This window comes from Phalangium opilio, unplaced genomic scaffold, assembly GCF_054372755.1.
Source record: "Phalangium opilio isolate 3A_F unplaced genomic scaffold, DU_Popi_V2 ptg000082l_1, whole genome shotgun sequence".
NCBI lineage: Eukaryota > Metazoa > Arthropoda > Arachnida > Opiliones > Phalangiidae > Phalangium > Phalangium opilio.
Window position 1 is genome coordinate 11,563,415 of NW_028324189.1, and position 19,317 is coordinate 11,582,731.

Genomic DNA, 19,317 nt, shown 5'->3' on the forward strand with positions numbered 1-19,317 from the left:
CAATTTTGGCGGGAAAAACTCACGTGACTACTGTAGCTTGTTTATTGGCGCCACTTTCCCCTAACATAAAACAAAATAATGGTGCCAAAATGTGGTAATTAGTTGATTAACCATCTATATACCACCCTAAATTTTTATCTTTATAGTCCTTTAATTAGTTAAGAAAGATTTAATAAAATTTTTATGTCGATTTTGTCGTTCCTTTGGTCCGTGAGAAACTGAAACCAAAACCGTGATCCATAGACGGCGGTTGTTAACAATAAGGCCAAGGCTAGACGCGTCTGCTTGCGATTGCGGAAAAAATGCTTGTGTCGCTATTTTCCTACACCGCTCACTGACACTTCAATTAAATTTAAATTATTGGTGAGTTAAATTTTACTTCCATCCGTTAGTTACACCTATAAACATTCTTTTTACGTTTATATATAGAAATTGTAATATTTATCGATCTAAAATTAGTTTTGAAGTCGAAAACTAGTTTCCAATTCTAAGCCTTGGTTAACTGCGTTTTATTTTAAGCCTTGGTCTTGTCACATTTTGAATAATTAATACTAATTATCGTTTAAAAACAATTTTATCGTACAAAGGCGCTATTTTTATATTAATAATCGCGCGTTTTACGTAGTTAAGTGGCTATTTTTTACTTATTCAATTGCATAACTCTCCAAAGATTAACTTTTTTCAATATATACTTATGTTAATCTATCAACAATTAAGCATGTGTAAGTTTTAGCCTTTTAGTAGCCACACCCTAAAAATTTTGTAATAATAAATCATCATGTTAATACGTGCCCCCTTCCTCCACATTTAATATATATAGACGTTATCTCAAACCCTTTCAATTCTAGTAGACCTATTTAATATTCAGTACACACTACATGCATTTGTTGTTGCTAGCTCATTTGACTGTTTCATATTCGTAACTTTTGTTTTTTTAGTTTTTTACATATTAGATAACAGGATGTTAAAAATATTTTATATCATTTATGTTTTGAATTGAATGCACTGTTGTTTTTAAGAATAAAGTCAATATTTTGAACAACCATCAACCTCTTTATTTTATTTTGTTTTTGTGTGCTTGTACCTCTTGGTTGCTTTGTAAATTATTTCCCAATGGGATAATCATCTAGCAAAATAATACACAAACATATATTCGCGAGGGAGGCTATTACGGCGGCTTTTAACCTAATTAAAAAAATAAAAAATGTTTCATGCCCAGTACGTCTTTAGGGGAAAATAACATAGAAAGCAACATGTCAGCTTTTCCACCAAATGGGGGTGGATATCCCATAGGAGTCCACGGCGCTCCTCCTGGTTATCCTTTTCCAGAACCAAGTACACCATCGGATGGTACTAACATACCCGCTGGATTCCCAGCTCAAAGACCCCCCGGATTTTCCCCAGCACCTAGTTTTGAGTTGCCTAGTTATTCAAACCCAACAAGCCCTCAAACCAATACATCACCTTCATATTCTTATCACCAAGCCGAGCAAGGTAAATTTTTATTGATTAATAACCCAAATTGATGAATTTGTATGATATTTTAAGTTCACTTCATTTGATTCATTGATGTATTTAATTTTAAGTTCTAAGTTATTTCCCTCAAAGGTTGCTCGATTTCATGTGATGTGTTAACTTAACTTTTTTGGTTTCAATTTCAAATGTTGATTTATTTTGATTTTTTCCGGTAAATTTAATTTAATTCAAGCTATTTTTAAAATAAATATGGATTTAGTTAAGGTTTGCGGTAAATTTTATATCAGACTCTCAGGGTGTGGCTGGAACATCTCCGGCAGTAGGTTACCCTGGTCCACCACCAACTGGACCACCCCCAGTTTACCCTGGTTCACCTACAAGTGAAATGCCTACTGACACTTCAACCTCATCTTGCGGGACAATAGTTGAGCTTTCTATACGTTGCTCTAACCTTGTAGATCGAGATGTTCTTTCAAAATCGGATCCTATGGTTATTGTTCTTATGTCTTTTGGTGGACGTTGGGTTGAAGTGAGGATTTAAAGTACTTTTGGGTTGGGGTGGGGGCACTAAGAGTAGTAATTGTTTTTCGGATTTCAAACACTTCAGAAAGGCCGAACTGAAAATATCCGCAATTGCTTGAATCCAGAATTCAGTCGCAGAATTCGACTCGATTACTTCTTTGAAGAAACGCAAAAGCTACGCTTTGAAATTTATGATATTGACAATACCACAACCACTCTTTCCGATGATGACTTCTTAGGGATGATGGAATGTTCTCTTGGACAGGTTATTCCCAAAACTTCCTTAGAGAAGGGTGTAGACTGTATCCCTCCTTCTAGGCGCGCTCTGGGGACACTGTACGCGCCTAGTAGGTGGTATGACGTTTGCATACGTAGTACCGTCCTACTCTATACTCATTAAACGTAAAAACTAACGCACTTTTGCAATTAGATTGTTACCTCCAGCCCATATACTAAACCATTGCTTCAGAGAGGTGGACACAAGATGGGAAATGGATTAATTACTGTTAGTTACTTGAAAAGATTTAGATTACTTAGTAATAGTTAGAAAAGAATTTAGTTACACCTCATCTACTCTATTAATAAAGGTTTACGCTGATGAAGTAGATAATGTTGGGAACAGAGAAGTAATTCAGTTTCATTTCAAAGCTGAAGGTCTTGACAATATGGTATTGACCACTTTTTTGTCAATACCACCGTAAATACTTTTTTAAGGATTTGATCGATCCATTGTATAGGATTTTATCGGGAAATCGGATCCTTTTTTGGAAATTTACAAACCACGTAGGGACACTTCCTGGCAAATGGTTCATAGGACTGAAGTGATAAAGAATAACTTAAACCCCATATGGAAACCTTTCGAAATACGGCAACAAAATATGGGAGGAAGTAATTTGGGAACGAAAATTTTGATTAAATGCTATGACATGGATAAAGATGGTTCGCACGATCATATTGGGGATGTTACAACCACTTTGGGAGAATTACTGGAAGCCCAAAACCAACCTGTAAGTTAGTTAAAATAATTCTAATGTTTCAAGGATTACGTCATGGTTTTTTATATTTCTTTTTAGAAAGCGTGGCCTTGCATCAATGAAAAAAAGCAACAAAAGAAAGGAAAACATTACAAAGATTCAGGCACACTCATTTTAACTTCGTGCCGAGTTACAAAATCTCACAGTTTCCTTGATTATATCTTTGGGGGCTTGCAAATTAACTTTACAGTCGCGATTGACTTTACAGCTTCAAACGGAGACCCTAGGCAAAGTGGTTCTCTTCATTACATTCATCGAAGTCATCCCAACGAGTATACGAGCGCGATATACGCTGTTGGAGGAGTTGTACAAGACTATGATAGGTAAATAGATCAGAATCAATGGTTTGGCCCAGTGTTAATTTTCTAATTAAACCTTTCTTCATCATCATCAGTGACAAACTATTCCCAGCATTGGGATTTGGAGCTAAAATCCCACCCCATTACGTTGTTTCTCACGAATTTGCACTCAACTTTAACATGTCAAATCCTTTTTGTTCCGGTGTTCAAGGATTGGTGGAAGCTTATCACAGCTGCCTTATGCAAGTTCAACTCTATGGCCCCACAAATTTTGCTCCAGTTATTAATCACGTAGCTAGGTTTGCCGAACACGCCCATATGCAGCCTACTCCAGAGGTATCTTTGAGCAAATTTACCATCTAACGCGGCGGCGCGGTCTTTTAGTTAACAAAACGCTTTTAAATCCCTTAGAACTATTTCATCTTGTTAATTTTAACTGACGGAGTAGTTACTGACATGCCAGCTACTAGTCGCGCGATTGTACGAGCTTCGTACCTTCCCATGTCTATCATAATTGTCGGAGTTGGGAAAGCCGATTTTTCCAACATGAATTTCTTAGACGGTGACGGAGGAGTGTTAAAATCGCCCAATGGAACTCAAGCACTAAGGGATATTGTACAATTTGTTCCCTATTATAAATTTAAAACGGTAAAAAAAAAAATCGTTTTCAAATTTAAAAGTAAAAAAGTAAGTATGTTTTAACTTTTATTAAATATTCAATATTTAATAATTTTTTAGGTCGATACTTCCTTTCTGGCTAAGGAAGTATTATCGGAAGTTCCCCAACAACTGACGGAATATTATCGTTTGCGTAATATCGCTCCTAAAAGGCCCATACCACAAATAGTAACACCAACGTAAAAATATCTAGGAAACCTCCAAAATTTAATTTTCGCATATCTAAATGAGGTTTCAAATAAATAAGGAATAAATAAATAAATAAATAACCGTATTTTTAATTTTCAATACAAGTTTTTTCAACAATCGTAAGTATAAATTAAATTTCATACGTTCTCAATCGATTCCCTATAACGTTTAAGCAGCAAATATCTATTTTAAAAAGATATGATCCCTCTAATAACTAATTATTAAATTATCGCAAGTGTTTAAAAAAATAAAGGTTTAAAACCCCCCCCCCCCCGAAACTAAAACACGTACACGCTTTAGGTGTAAAATTATCTTTATCGTAAAACAAATATAATAAATAAGATAACTCGATCCTAAAAATAAACCTCAACCTCAACCTCATGAAAAAGTTCCAATATATATATATATATATAGTTGATAAACCCCTATTTTTAGATTAAATCCCCCCCCCCGTTCCCTCCTCTAAACTCCCCCTCCCCCCCCTAATTATTTTAAAATTAAATCTAAATTTATAATAAATTATAAAAATAATGTTAAAATTATGATATTCTGATAATGAAATTCATTCATAATTGAGCTTTAAATGTAAATTGAGATAAAAACAAATAGATTTAAGCGAAGAATGATTAAAAAACAGAATAGGTAAAGTAAAGAGATAACTAAAGAAATTAAAGGCGTTATTACTTTTAGAGTCCCCTATTTTTAGATTTCGCGAAAGAAGAAAATAAATGAATCTGTAGAATTATAATTAAATATAAATCCTCGATAAAAGATAAATGAACGAATGTAGGAGAAGCTATTAGTATATTCTTTATAATAGATATATTGAAAGGTTATAATGAAATTTGAAAGCTAATTAATCCAAATTTATAGAGGAATAAAACCCCTTTAAAGGTTTTAAAAGTAATTAACAAATCTAATACAATATTAATTTACGCGCATAGTGGTTTATTAAATGGTGCTCATAATAATAATAATAACAACTAAATAACAATTAATAATTCAGCCGAAATATAATCAGTATTATATCATAACTATAATTAATAGCGTTTAATGTTTCCCCCATTGCCCAAGCTTTTTTACTGTATTTAATTGTCGCTTAATTAATTAACCATTTGTAACGAACAAAACAATATTGTACCTCATCTTCTATCGATCTTTAGGGTTAACCCAAATTAGGGTCTGTTTAGGCCTAAAATATAACTTATTATTATTATAGTATGCTGCGAGCAAATTTGAAATTGTATAATTAAACGACTGCGTTTAGATGCGAGCTTATACCGCGACAAGGTGCTATACAGTTGAGTGGATATAATAAAACAAAAATCAAGCTTATTAATTGAAGCGCCGCTTTGTTATTAAAAGTAAGGAAGTGTGAAAAAGAAGATGAGCATTGTTCAAATTTTTGGGCAATTTTATTGATATTTTTATTATAAACTTTTGCTCCGATAATGAAAAGATAACCTTTTATACAAAGATTTGCTTTTAAATAAGTTTTGGACAACAAAAACATGAAAAAATGCGCTCTTGTATTAGATTTTAAAATAAAAGTTCTTGTTAAAACGAACTTTTCGTTACGTAAATTTATTTGCACTTTGGCGGGAACGCCGGGAAACTTTACGCAACCAATGAGGAAGGTGGAAAATAACGTCATGCATGGTCACGTGGTAATTTAAAGGTGAAAGTTCAATTTCCCGAATGTACAGTTAGGATTAGATTAGGTAACCACGATTCAACGTGTTGCATAATTTTAATCAAAAAAAAAAACCCAAAATGTTTCCTCCTCTAGTTTTGGACAACAAGAACATGAAAAATGCGCTCTTGTATTAGATTTTAAAATAAAAGTTCTTGTTAAAACGAACTTTTCGTTACGTAAATTTATTTGCACTTTGGCGGGAAACTTACGCAACCAATGAGGAAGGTGAAAAATAACGTCATGCATGCATGGTCACGTGGTGATTTAAAGGTAAAAGTTCAATTTCCCAAATGTACAGTTAGGATTAGATTAGGTAACCATTCAACGTGTGTTGCATAATTTTAATCAAAAAAAACCCCCAAAATGTTTCCTCCTCTTTACTTTTAAATGATGTCACTAGTTATGAAATTTATATTTTCCGAGTTTAGAGAAGTAATATCCGTAGTGAAATCGGCAATAAAGTGATAGAAAGTACGTTAAGCCTAACAGTCATCATTCTACAGCTACTGAAACTGAAAGTGATAAAAGGGGAGTTACAACTTTACTTACTCCACGTGACGCTACGCTACTGGTAGGAAACTCAAAAGCAAAGCATGCCCATATTTCATCGTAATTAACGTTATAAGTAAGTGTATTTTGTATATTTTTCTTAAAGCTATAGAGCTGGTCATTTCTTGAATTGAATTGCCATTTCATGTATCCCATTAAACCTCCGATACATTATGAAAATCGCGGCCAAATGTCAAACCCTCCCTATTATACTGGGAACAACTATCCTTTAGGAATTCCCAATACAATGTCTTCCTTTCAAAACCCTCCCTATCCTTCCATGGCATATTATAATGCTGGGCAACAACCCAGTTCCAGTAGTTCATTTGAACGTTATCCAGCATATGTAGCAATGTCTAACACTCCACCAATGGCTTTTGGAGGTCAACAAGCGCTTACAAATCCCGGATTTTCTGGTAGATTATTGGAAGATATACAAAATCAAGCACCACCACCCAGTTATAGTCAAACTGTATATACTGGTGTAATGCCTTACGCTACAAACGTTCCCGGAGCTATGGTACCCCCCAGTCCGTTAGGAGGGACATCGGAGTGTGTATCTAAAGTGGAATTGAGTATCAAGTGCCAAAATCTATTGGACACTGATTTATTATCAAAATCAGACCCTTTAGTTTGTTGTTATATGCAATGTGCCGGTCATTGGATTGAGGTTAGAATTAGAATTTAATCGCTAAAGGTGTTTTTATTCTAATTTTAATCTTGGTTTATTATTTTTGAATGTAGAAAGGTCGAACAGAATGTGTTATGAATAGTTTAAACCCACAATTTAGTCGTAAAATAAAACTAGACTATTATTTTGAGGAATCTCAGAGGTTAAAGTTTGAAGTTTACGATATTGATCATTTTGATGGAGAAACTCCAATTTTGGCGGGTTCTGATTTTCTTGGTATGATTGAATGCACTTTAGGACAGGTAATAATTAGTTCTTTTAACTAATCTTAATATGACTAATTAAGCATAAATTATTTAGGTAGTTTCATCCGCAACTATTTCTCAGCCACTTTTATACAAAAATGGTGCTAAAATTGGGACCAGCACAATAACTGTAATAATTAATAAACCTAATTTATTCAGTCACTAATTATAATTAAATCTTCTTGAAAAATTTATAGATTTACGCGGAAGAAGTTGATAATGACAGCCGCGAAATTTTAAAGTTATCTTTTCGAGCTGAGAAGTTAGACAATAAGGTATTTTAATATTTTAATTTGATTATTTAATAGATCATTTAATTTAAGTGGAAAAATTATTATTCGAATTTAGGAATGGTTTGGAAGATCAGATCCATTTTTAGAGTTTAGTAAAATTGGCCCTGATGGTAAAATGCAAATGATTCATAGAACAGAGGTAAGCATTTAATATTTATGGGTGTGAGTGTAGTATTTTTTCAATTTTGAATCGCGTTCGGGTAATCAAAAATATTGTTCTCGGGTATTGGGGCGGGTACCTGAAATTCCGTCGGGTATTCGGGCGGGTACCCGAATTTCTGTCGGGTATTCGCGCGGGTACCTGAATTTCTGTCGGGTATTCTAATTCCGATTATCTAACCGCTTAAACCGCGAGATAAATTCAAACAAAAGAAACTGTACGCTTACCTTAGTAAAAATCGGCCCAAGTTCGGAACTGGCTTCTTCATTTGGGTCGGAGTCTCAGAGACAACTCTTCCGTCCCATCTTTGGTCAAGAAATGAAGCGTGAACTTAGACACTTGACTTGAGCCCCCCTCGACTGGGTCTGGGGGACGGACAGACATTTTGGGATTCTGGTGACATGTTAATTTGCCCTCTGGCGAATCCCGGTCCTTATTAGTGACCTATTGGGGGGAGTAAAAATAAATCAGCAAGTAAAAACTTGTTTTTAAATTCTGATTGGCCAATTTAAAAGGGGTTAGGGGTTACAAGTGCCTGGGACCTCAAAGTAGAGCAATTTGGGTTCCACCTTGGCCTTGGGGTGTAAATGGGGGTCACTAAAGACTTAATGTCGCCTTGTAAACTCCTACCAAGGGCTTTCCCCATTATCCTTGGCCCTGGTAACCATTTCTTGGAATGGTGCAATAGCTTGTCTTTTGTACTGTAGAGGGGCTATTTCCAAGAAAAATTTGCACCTGTATGTCAAATTGAAATAGTTGGGGGTATTGTTGTTGAAGGGAGTCTTTAAGCCTAGCTTTTAGCACATACCTGCTATTTTTCTAGAGAAATTTGAAGGGGCAGTAACACGCTTTAAAGGGAAAGTGGAATAATTTTCTTATATCTAGTTTTATTATGGGTTTGAGGTGGTTAGGCCTACGTCTATTCTTCTTGGTTGATAAAGACGCTACGCTACATTATCTTCCTCTTAATCCTTACTTTCCCAATTAAAACTATAGGTTGATTAAACAACCAGCCATTGGGGTATTCTCCCTCCCACCAAGAAGTTACTCCAGAGGGAGCCCGAGTTAACTATAACTACACTAGCCAACTCGCAGTGCCTCTAGCAATGCTTCTTGGCGAAAGGGAGAATACCCCCAAACATGGAGGATTCATACCATTACACCAGGAGAACAGGCTAGCTACTTGGAGGACAAAAACGGGACTACTATTGTCCTCGAGGTAGCCTGGACTCCTGGTGTAAATGGTATGAATCCTCCATTGGTGTAAAGTACCTATTGAAAGTTGTAGGAAAGGTTAGTTTCAAAATCATCATGCAGATATTTCTTTGGGGGGGGGGAGGTTATTTAGTGTTTAATGTCTACACAGGTAACTAACTATCACGGTTGTCACCTTCATGTAACTTAGCAAGTGTTTTAATGTTCAATATTCACGTTTAAATTCGTAAATTCATGATCAATATTCTTGTTTAAATTTCTAAATTCATGTACCAAGCCCAGGGCAAAAATATTTTTTGGACTAGTACGAAAGGGGTGAAACCCCACCAAGACAGGTTGATAAAAGGGACCACACCTGCATGATCTAGACAAAGATCTCCTTCACCTGACAAAGGAGTTGTTTCTTTCCTGCTTAAGAAAGACATGAGGCGCCAAAGAACCTATCTTGTCAAAAAAAAAAAAAAAAAGCAAATAACACTTTATAACAGCGTGCCCCCAAAGTTCATGAAAGAACTCTCTCTTTGTGGTAGCGGAAAAATTGTCACTCAATATCTTAAAGGACTAGTCTTGCTTAAATCGTAAAATATTAAACACCAAATACTTTGCGCAACCAGAAGTTCCCTGTGACGTCATGTAGAAAGTGAAAAGTATACAAGAACTAAGGCTTATGCTTCAGCCTAATATATCCAATAAAAAAACCCATTCTTATACATTAATATAATGATTAAAGTCGCCATCAGCTCTCTTAGAATTAGTGGGTAAACCTTGGGCAAGAAGTGATATCTAGTTTACTAGGGAGAAGGTATAAGATGCCTAAGTATTCGCGCGCCATAGTCCCAGTCCCCCTTTCAAAATACAAGGGGGGACGTGAAAGGAGGCCCCGGGCTCTTTCGCCTCTCCTCAGTCCGAGTCGGAAAATACGTAATTTTCGTCATTCGCGTCGCGCTGACGTGAGTTTTCAAGAACCAATGAGATGCTGGTTGCAATTTAGAGGCGGGGATTAACTCCGGCCCTACTATACGTTTGGACTGGAAATAAAGCTAGAAATGTTTCGACTTTATACCTTCTCCCTAGTAAACTAGATATCACTTCTTGCCTTGGGGGTTTTTAAATGATTTCAAAAATTTGTATCTTGGTGAGTGCATTTTGATTCTTGCCCTTTAAGTTACCAGAATTTGTATTTTTTGGGGGGGGGGGGGGCGCCTACCCACAGTTTTGTTCTGTTGTTAGGTTCAAAGGTTACATGCCACTCTGACACTGTAATTTTAGGTAAATTTTTCGCTATAACTATAGAGCTATTTCAGTGGGGGAAAAATTTCGTCTGCTACGAAAATTGGGCCTGCCTTTGAGTGTAGAGGGCGGCCATTTTGTGAGGGTTTCTCTATGGGCAAATAGCATTGGTGACGTAGCCATTACCTCCTCTGAAATATCTCTATAAATCAAAATTGAAATATTTGCTAAATATTTTTTTTGACAATTTTCTTTTGGAAAGTTCCTCTTTCAAGTGAAATTGAACTAAAATTTTAAATGAATGATAAAAGTGAGAATATTAAAATTTAAAGTTAATGATTATAATTAAATGATTAAATTTTTCATTGCAACTATTACAACGACTCGTTTGGACAGGCTGACACTCCCCCCCCCCTTTTTTGAGTTCAGAAGAATAATGGGACAAGTACTTTGACCTTTCTTTAATTATTTTGCCATAGAGCTAGTATAGACTATAGGGAGAGGGCAAACCCATTCTTGCGACGTCATAGGCTTATATCTCTTACCTCGATTCCATCCCCCTAACGGGGGAATTTCAGTATCGCGCCTACAAACGCTCCCCTAGGTAGAGGTATAAAATGACGTCGGATGTTCTTTCCCTCCCTGACAAACGCCCTCTCCCTATTCCATTAACTTACTACTTGAAAAGAAATCAACACACAAGTAGGCGGGGCTGCCAACTTACTTAGGTTATTTCGCTGGCGCCAACCAATGGGCAACGCCAGACGGAGTTCGCCTTAGTTCCACTACGCGCTGAGGGAGGCTAGTCAAGGTGACGTGACGTCCTGTGTTGTTTGCTTCTCGTCTAGAATTAATAGAATTGTCTATTTGGGATGGAGTCAACCTTGAAAATAAAAATAACAAGATGGTCTAGCCCATAATTAAGCCACGTCGTTTGCGTACTCGCACTATCCCTACTATTAAATATACTTCTAGTGAAATATCACCTAATATACCGGTCAAGCACAGCTAGGACCGCTCCTATATCCTTTCGTTCTCTCTCCTACTATCACTGCAACCCTCTTTTAACAAGCGACTGTAGAGGAAGCAGTATAGTATCGGGCTGGCATGCCGTAGGTCCGGGGTTCGATTCCCGGTGGTAGTGGAGATGAAAATAAATATTATAAATTTAAAGATCGTTGACCGAACAATTATGGAGGCAGCTAGAAGTGGTTTTACGAAGTACAATTATAACGAACGAAACATGAAACATCTTCATCTTCTTCTTCTACACACCAAGTCAAACTAATAGCCCATCGTTTATACGATGTGGCTAAAAATCAGTACTCTATTTATAGCCATCATTTGAAAGAAATGGTGGTATGGTGGTATATTCGCAAGAGAATAACAGGAAGATAAGCAAAATGGGCAACCTGGCTATAGTTTAACATTGGCACCAGTGTAGTAAAAGTACCATCTAGGTCTTAAAGTTTGAAGTCGTAAAACCTCTTTGAGCGTGGGAAACCATCAGAAAGCAAAAATAAAGCTTTTATCAATAATTGGGAATCAAAGGAAAATCTTTTACATGTAAACCATAAAGTTCATAAGATATGTTCCATAAGTCTGTCACTGCATGGTTACAAACTGGAGCTTGTCATGAAGTGACAACGTAGGCCATAGATTCTCGTAAAGCGACGTACGCCTGGTAAGGCGCTGTCAAAGTCTTACTACAGACTAAATAATAATAAGGTGGACTGCAAATTATCCACCGAGTGTAGCCATTCAATTCTCGCTTGTCGTTCTCGAACTAGTTACCTCGAGCTGTAAGTCTCTAGCATTACGAACTTATATAGGTAGTGTCATACTTATGGAACATATCTTGTAAACTTATGATATAGCACACCCGTTTCTCGTTAGAATTGGTTCAGATGTTCACTACATTAAGTAAGCCTATCTAAGGGTGCGGCAACTTCATTAAACAGCTTCGTTATTTAATTAATAATTAAGCCATAAGTTTATAAGATATATAAACTTATGGCTTATTATCTTATAAACTTATGTTAAGCGTAATCGGTGTACAAGAACTTTGGCAGTAATTAGCCCCTCGATAAATACTCAAATAAAAAAAATTATTAATCTAATTAATATTATTTTATATTAAATATATAAAATAATGAAGATGAATTAATTTAATTATGATTTAATCCTCATAGTTTGTTAAAAGCAACTTAAACCCTGTATGGAAACCATTTGAAAAAAGGCAGCAAAGTTTCGGTGGTGATAATATTGAAACGGAAATTTTTGTAAGCCATTTTTATTTCATTATTATTAATTAAAAAAAATATATTTAGTTAAAAGTTACGTACGGTAACGTAATTAGTAATTACTAATTTCCGTCTAAAGGTAACGTGTTATGACTGGGAAAGGAATGGAAGCCATAAATACATCGGAGAATGCAAAATTGCTTTAAGAGAATTATTAGAAGGACAAACAGAAAAGGTAAATAAATAATAAATACACCTTAAAAAACATTAACACTAATTAAATAGTAGCTAATTATTTAAACTCTTAGCTTTTCTTCTTTTTCTTTTTTTTATTCACGAATGCTTCTGAAATAAAAAGTATAAAAATTGAAGTAAGGTAGGAATAGAGCGTAGTTTAAGTTGTTAATTAAATTACATTTAGCAAAAGTTATAGTGCAGAATAAGTGTAATTGAATAAATTAATTTTGAAGAGAAAATTCCACTCCTTTTCTCTCAGTAGTAGTTATAGTTAACGTAGCTTTGACGGTGCTGACAACAGACGACTGAAATACTCGTTTCTCTTAGATACTGAAAACAAGAAGCGATATCTAGTTTACTAGGGAGAAGGTATCAATCAGCCACATTACTAGCTTTATCTCCAGTCCAAACGTATAGTAGGTCCGGAGTTAATCCCCGCCGCCTCTAAATTACAACCAGCCAGCATCTCATTGCTTCTTGAAAACTCCCGTCAGCGCGACGCGAATGACGAAAATTACAGTCATATTTTCCGACTGAGGAGAGGCTATGAAATATCCCGGCCTCCTTTTACGTCCCCCCCCCCCTGTATTTTGAAAGGGGGACTGGTACTATGGCGCGCGAATACTTAGGCAACTTATACTTTCTACCTAATAAACTAGATATCACTTCTTGCTGAAAATGAGTATTATTTCTTTCGTCTCTTGTCAACACAACCTACGTTACGTAGAAACGTAGAAACCTAGGTTTGCCCGTGCTGACAACCAAATATGTTGCCGGCAAGATAGGGAGCGTGGATAAAGGATGCGCGTGAGGAAATTTGTTTTCACGCTATAGGATAGGCAACTCCCTATCCGATATATACTTTGTTCCAGCTTTGGTAGTCAGAACACGCAAACCTATAGGTCTCTATGTAACGTAGCTTTGCGCGTGCTGACAAGAGACGAAAGAAATACTGATTTACATTATCTAAAAGAAAATGAGTATATCTTTCGTCTCTTGGCATCACGCGTAAAGCTACGTTATAGCAGAAGGGGATAATAGAAGAAGGATGCCACTCTATATCCTCTTAATACTTTAGTTATGTAACGTCATTATTCCCAGGCTCACCCTTTTAGTTTGCTTACCTGCTCATCAATCTTCAGTTGGGCATCGTGCCGTGGTAAGGTGAATTCTATAATGGCTTGGTACTAAATCCCCGGCAATCAACCCACAAACCTTGATTGTCTTGACGTGGGACAAAAATCCGCAAACGCGTTTTGCCAAATATTTAAACGCTAATAGAGAAATGATGAGGGAACTATTTATCGCGTATGTGATTCGGTTTAGTAACCTTGCTCCAAATGTTAAGGGATGTTGGGAAGAATGACGTAACACTTATACCGCTTTGTGCTGTACACTTCTCTCGAAGAGAAGTATTATATACTTCTGGTTATAGATAACCTATAAGCCTTCTCCAACATATAGACTTAGCTTTCCGCGTACAGACAACTATAGCTGGAACAGATAGTATAAGTCGAATAAACTGGCAACACTTGGGGGGTGAAAACTATTTATTAAAATTTAAAAATTAAGTTTATTATTTTTTTTTTCTCTGTTTAGAAATCGTGGTTTTGCATCAACATTCCTAGACAAAAAAGTCGAGGGAGCAGATACAAAAATTCAGGAATTATTCATCTACAATCTTGCATAGTGACCAGAGCCCATAGTTTCCTAGATTACGTACTTGGAGGGACTCAAATTAATTTCACAGTTGCCATAGATTTCACGGCGTCCAACGGAGATCCGAGAAAACCAAATAGCCTTCATTATATTCATCCCACCCAACCGAATGAGTATACTAGCGCCATTTGGGCGGTGGGAGGAGTAGTTCAAGATTATGACAGTGATAAAATGTTTCCTTCACTCGGATTTGGTGCCAAAATTCCGCCGGATTATAAAGTTTCTCACGAGTTTGCCTTGAATTTTGACATGACCAATCCCTATTGCGCAGGTATACCCTTGACCATCAGAAGTAGGATAAGGGACTAGAAGTACTGAGCTAACCAAATTCTTCACTCGGCAAAAGTGAGTATTCTTGATAAGACACCAACGGTTGGCCCTCTGGTAGCGGTTTCTGAATTTTCCCTCCAAAACGTGAGACGCTCGTGGTGGTAGACGGCCCAACTAGATTCCAGCACCGGCGTCCGTGTTCCGCGGCTTTAGGTTGAGGGGAAGGGGGTAGGAAATTTTTTTGGGACTCGACCAATTTTTTTCTCTCTGGCGTAGGCGCGATTGAAGCGGCGTAAAATCCTCAAATTTGTTCACTAGTGCCAGGATCTATTACCAATGCTAGAGCTCTTTACTTCTAGTCCCTTATCTTACTTCTGTTTCAACGTATCAACTGATGCCAACGATAATGTAACTTAAATTGTAGGTGTCGAAGGATTAGTTCAAGCTTATCAAAATTGTTTAATGCAAGTTCAGCTATATGGGCCAACTAACTTCGCTCCTGTTATTAATCACGTGGCTAATTTTGCTCGGCAAGCGCATCATCAAGTGACACCTGAGGTTTTTCCTCTCTCTTTAACTAACATAAGTTTATAAGTGATATGTTCCTTCCATAAGTATGACACTACCTAGGCTATACTTTGCAATGCTAGAGGCTTGCTTACTACTCGAGCTAGTTCGTGAACGACTACACTCGATTCTGCAGTCCATTTATGTCCTATTTAGTCTGTACTAAGCCTTTAACGGCGCCCCACCAGGCGTCTTCGTTTTACCAAATGTGTATAGATAAAAAAGAAAAAGTATACACTTCGTTAACAATTCCCTGCCTATGGTGGTAGACGACATGAAAACTGAGAAGCAAACTACCCTCCTCCCAACCCCTTCACGAATCCATCTTATTCCCTATCGCCAAAAGTTAGGCTTATCTCGGGTTTCGTGGAGCGAGTAACGGGAAGAAAGTCGTCTGTCGTCTGCTGTAGTACATATTTTTGGCCTTTGTAGCAGACGACAGACGAGTTTCTTCCCGTTACTCCCCTCCACGAATGCCGAGATAAGCCTAACTTCCGGCGATAGGGAATAAGGTGGATTAACCAATCAGGGAAGAGCTTCTTGACATCATAGGTTTATAGAAAGTAGTACACGATGCTGGCGATCCTAACGTTAGTTTTTGGTACTAGAGCTAGCATCCGCTACTTCATGAGCCTATTCACGGCGACACGGCTTGTTCCCGGTGTCCTCCACGGTCGGGAAGGTAATCATACGCAGAGGGGGGTGATAAAGGGGGGAGGGCAATCAATCGTACGCAGAGGGGGGTCGACATTATTCTGGAATGAAGTGAAGGAGGCTTCTCATACACGGCGCGAGCAACTTTCAACGAAGTCACAAGTGTACTTTTTGTTTTTATATCTATACACTTTTGGTTTAACGAAGGTGAATCTATGACCTAGCTACTTCAATCACTTTGTGACAAGCGCCAGTTTGTAACCAATGACAAACTTATCATGGTTGGAACATATCTTATTAACTTCATTTATTTTATCAGCAGAAAGAAATGAATATTTACTTTATTATTTTATAATACTTTTTATTTTTTAGAATTATTTTATTCTTTTAATATTAACTGATGGTGTCGTGACTGATTTGCCCGCTACAACTCGCGCCATCGTAAACGCGTCTATTCTACCACTTTCCATCATTATAATCGGAGTTGGGCAAGCTGATTTTACCAATATGGAATTTTTAGACGGAGACGAAGAAAGGCTAAAAACGCAAGAGGGTGTTGTAGCTGAGAGAGATATAGTTCAGTTCGTACCTTTTAGCAAGTTCAAAAATGTAAGTGAGACTCTAGATTTGTTTTATAAGGTTAAATTGAAGGGACTGTAAAGCAGTTGGCGGACCCTTGATCTTTTTTTTTTTTTTTTTTTTGAAAAAGGCATTTCCCCCCCCCCCCGGGCGCTAAGCTTGTTGGGGGCGCATTGACTTAAACTATTCCCCCTCAGCAACATTCACTGCTCCTTTTTCCCGGGGGCGCGTATTATTTCGGCTTCCGGTTGCAAAATTGCTTAAAGGGACTGTAAAGTTCTCGGCGGACCATTGAATTTCATTTTTTTGAAAAAGTCACCCGACACCCCCCTCCCAATCATTGATATCAGATCTCTCTTGTGATTGGTTTTGAGCCGCCCCGCTTCGGCGTTTCCCCAGTATTCCCATTCCCTCCCCCCCCTTCGAGAGTTCGAGACCCCCGCTGCGTTTGCTAGAGGGAAAGACTTTCGTTTTGCTTACCCCCGGAGGGATTGTGACGTCAATAACAACTATATCAAGGAAGAAAATCCAACAGTCCGCGGACTACTTAACAGACCCTTTAATCCCACCCTGTAGCTACTTGTGGTAAGATCTTAACGTGAAGAAGTCTTAGAGGGTGGGTAAAAATTATTTGAAATACGTCACAGGCACCACGTGACAACAAGATCTAAAGCCTCCACATGGAGTGGGACGGGACGCTTAGCCCTTTTTTTTTATTTATTTTTTGAGATTCCAGTGCCGATTCTCTTAAGTGGTAGTTTTCGAAATAAAACGAACTCAGTTTCTTTGAACCACGCCTTTCCTTTGTTACGTACGTGCCTCTGACGTATTTCAAAAAATGTTTACGCACCCTCAGTCCCTTTAATATACCCCAGCCATTAGCCCATCTAGAGTATTACCAAGAAGGTATAAGATGCCTAAGTATTGGCGCGCCATAGTCCCAGTCCCACTTTCAAAATACAAGGGGGGACGTAAAAGGAGGCCGGGCTATTTCGCCTCTCCTCAGTCGGAAAATACGTCATTTTCGTCATTGGCGTCGCGCTGACGTGAGTTTTCAAGAACCAGTGAGATGCTGGTTGTAATTTAGAGGCGGGGATTAACTCCGGACCTACGTTTGGACTGGAAATAAAGCTAGAAATATGGCGAATTTATAACTTCTCCCTAATAAACTAGATATCACTTTTTGGTATTACCTTAACGAGTTAAGGCCCTTTCAGACGATACAACATTTTGACTTGATGAGTAAACTAGTTGGAACGTGTGAACGGAAGTTGACCGACAAGTTGAATCACCAAATTATAAATTGATTACTGACCAATTTTTGCTGATTCAACTTTGTGATCCATCTATATGTATAGTCGAGTCAAAAGTTGTATCGTCTGAAAAGGCCTTTAGAAAACACGAATACTGTACTACATTAGTACATACGGAACTAATACGCCCTCTCCATCCCAACCACATCTAGTTAATATGGAAATTATATTTACGTTACTTGTATTTGCTTAATTTAAAAAAAAATGGTTAAAGGCCTTTTCAGACGATACAACTTTTGACTCGACTATATAGATCGATCAAAAGTTGAGTTAGAAAAAATTGGTCAGTGATCTATTTATAATTTGGTGATTCAACTTGTCGGTCAACTTCCGTTCACACGTCCCAACTAGTTTACTCAACTCAAGTTGACTCATCTAAATGAGTTAAAACTGTCGTATCGTCTGAATAGGCCTTCAGTCTCCCTTTAAAATATAGCGTTGTCTCTTAGCGAATTATTTATTTCTTTAAAGAGATTAAAATTTAATTACAATTTATTAATTGCAGTCTGATCCAGCCCATTTGGCCAAAGAAGTTCTGGCCGAAGTACCTCATCAATTAACGGAATATTATAAGATAAGGAACATACCGCCTAAACCTCCCCTAATTCCTCAAATGGGAATATAATAATGTAGAACCAGGAGATTTGTTTTTGCCAAATTATACATTATTATACAAATTTTGAATGATGTTGAACATACTTTTAAATTTTATCGCCCAAAACACTAATGTATTGTTGTAAATATTGTTGAATAAAAACTGAAATGGTGCGCCCAATTGGGGGAATTTTTAAATCTATAATTGATTGTGCTTCATCAAAGAACGTGTCTTAATCAAAGCAACGCGTGCAACGATGTTATATCGTTGGATGGGGGGGGGGGCAAATCCCCGTACATGGATGAAGGATGCGCGGCGTGAAAAACATTCGACGCTCAACAGGATGTGCAACTCCCTATACTGAAAAGCAGACAAGCCTGGCTATCAGCGCTGGAAACCCTCGTGGGAAAAATTAAAGATACTGGACATGAGAAAAAAAACACGCGCTACCGTCAGGGTTGGAAATAAGGTGGATTTTGTTAGTGGTCCTCGGGACCAGTGACCCCTCATGTTGGAATTATTAAAGGACCAGTGACCCTTGCATTAATTATTTTTTTACCGGTCCCATTATAAAATTTCTAAATTGGTGAGAATAAGAAGCGCGTAAAGACACAAAAGTAAAGAAGCTGAAAGTTCTAATTGATTTTGAATTTTTCACTGTAGAAAAAAGTAGCGTATCAAAATCAAAAACAATTAACTTTTATTTCTTATTACAATTTTGCGACTAGTTGCCACCTAAGACCATTAAACACTGTGTTTAATGGTCTTAGTTGCCACTAAATATCAATCAACATGTCTAATGATACTTGAAGTTCTTCATCCTTTTCTGAACTATCCTTATTGCGTTTTACATAATTTCGGTG

The 19,317-nt window shown here is 37.2% G+C and overlaps 2 protein-coding genes and 1 long non-coding RNA gene across 7 annotated transcripts; 2 read left to right on the forward strand and 1 right to left on the reverse strand.

The window, feature by feature from the left end:
- The first annotated feature begins 60 nt into the window (after positions 1 to 60).
- Positions 61 to 5,765, forward strand: LOC149651686 (copine-3-like). The gene is made up of 11 exons (XM_089848697.1): positions 61 to 1,494; positions 1,609 to 1,687; positions 1,764 to 2,005; positions 2,084 to 2,263; positions 2,429 to 2,503; positions 2,586 to 2,666; positions 2,736 to 3,005; positions 3,072 to 3,355; positions 3,427 to 3,667; positions 3,743 to 3,979; positions 4,070 to 5,765. The coding sequence occupies exons 3-11, from the start codon at positions 1,862 to 1,864 to the stop codon at positions 4,190 to 4,192; spliced, it is 1,635 nt and encodes a 544-aa protein (XP_089704823.1). The 5' UTR covers positions 61 to 1,494; positions 1,609 to 1,687; positions 1,764 to 1,861; the 3' UTR covers positions 4,193 to 5,765.
- LOC149651687 (uncharacterized) lies at positions 3,032 to 8,856 on the reverse strand. The gene is made up of 2 exons (XR_016371312.1): positions 8,375 to 8,856; positions 3,032 to 8,276 (listed from the first exon to the last, which is right to left on the reverse strand). It is a non-coding gene; the product is annotated as an uncharacterized LOC149651687 (long non-coding RNA).
- Positions 5,988 to 18,658, forward strand: LOC149651688 (copine-3-like). Of its 5 annotated transcripts, none has more exons than XM_089848686.1 (13): positions 5,988 to 6,164; positions 6,323 to 6,465; positions 6,550 to 7,113; positions 7,188 to 7,376; positions 7,435 to 7,509; positions 7,577 to 7,654; positions 7,728 to 7,811; positions 12,470 to 12,559; positions 12,660 to 12,755; positions 14,357 to 14,747; positions 15,171 to 15,304; positions 16,340 to 16,576; positions 18,365 to 18,658. In XM_089848686.1, exons 3-13 carry the CDS (start codon positions 6,589 to 6,591, stop codon positions 18,482 to 18,484), a joined length of 2,019 nt encoding a protein of 672 aa, XP_089704812.1. In that variant the 5' UTR covers positions 5,988 to 6,164; positions 6,323 to 6,465; positions 6,550 to 6,588; the 3' UTR covers positions 18,485 to 18,658. The 5 variants fall into 5 exon arrangements, with proteins under 5 accessions (XP_089704812.1, XP_089704815.1, XP_089704813.1 ...); XM_089848689.1 differs by lacking the exon at positions 5,988 to 6,164 and having other exon boundaries at positions 6,172 to 6,326; positions 6,398 to 6,519; positions 6,864 to 7,113; XM_089848687.1 differs by lacking the exon at positions 5,988 to 6,164 and having other exon boundaries at positions 6,172 to 6,326; positions 6,398 to 6,465.
- Positions 18,659 to 19,317: the final 659 nt, after the last annotated feature.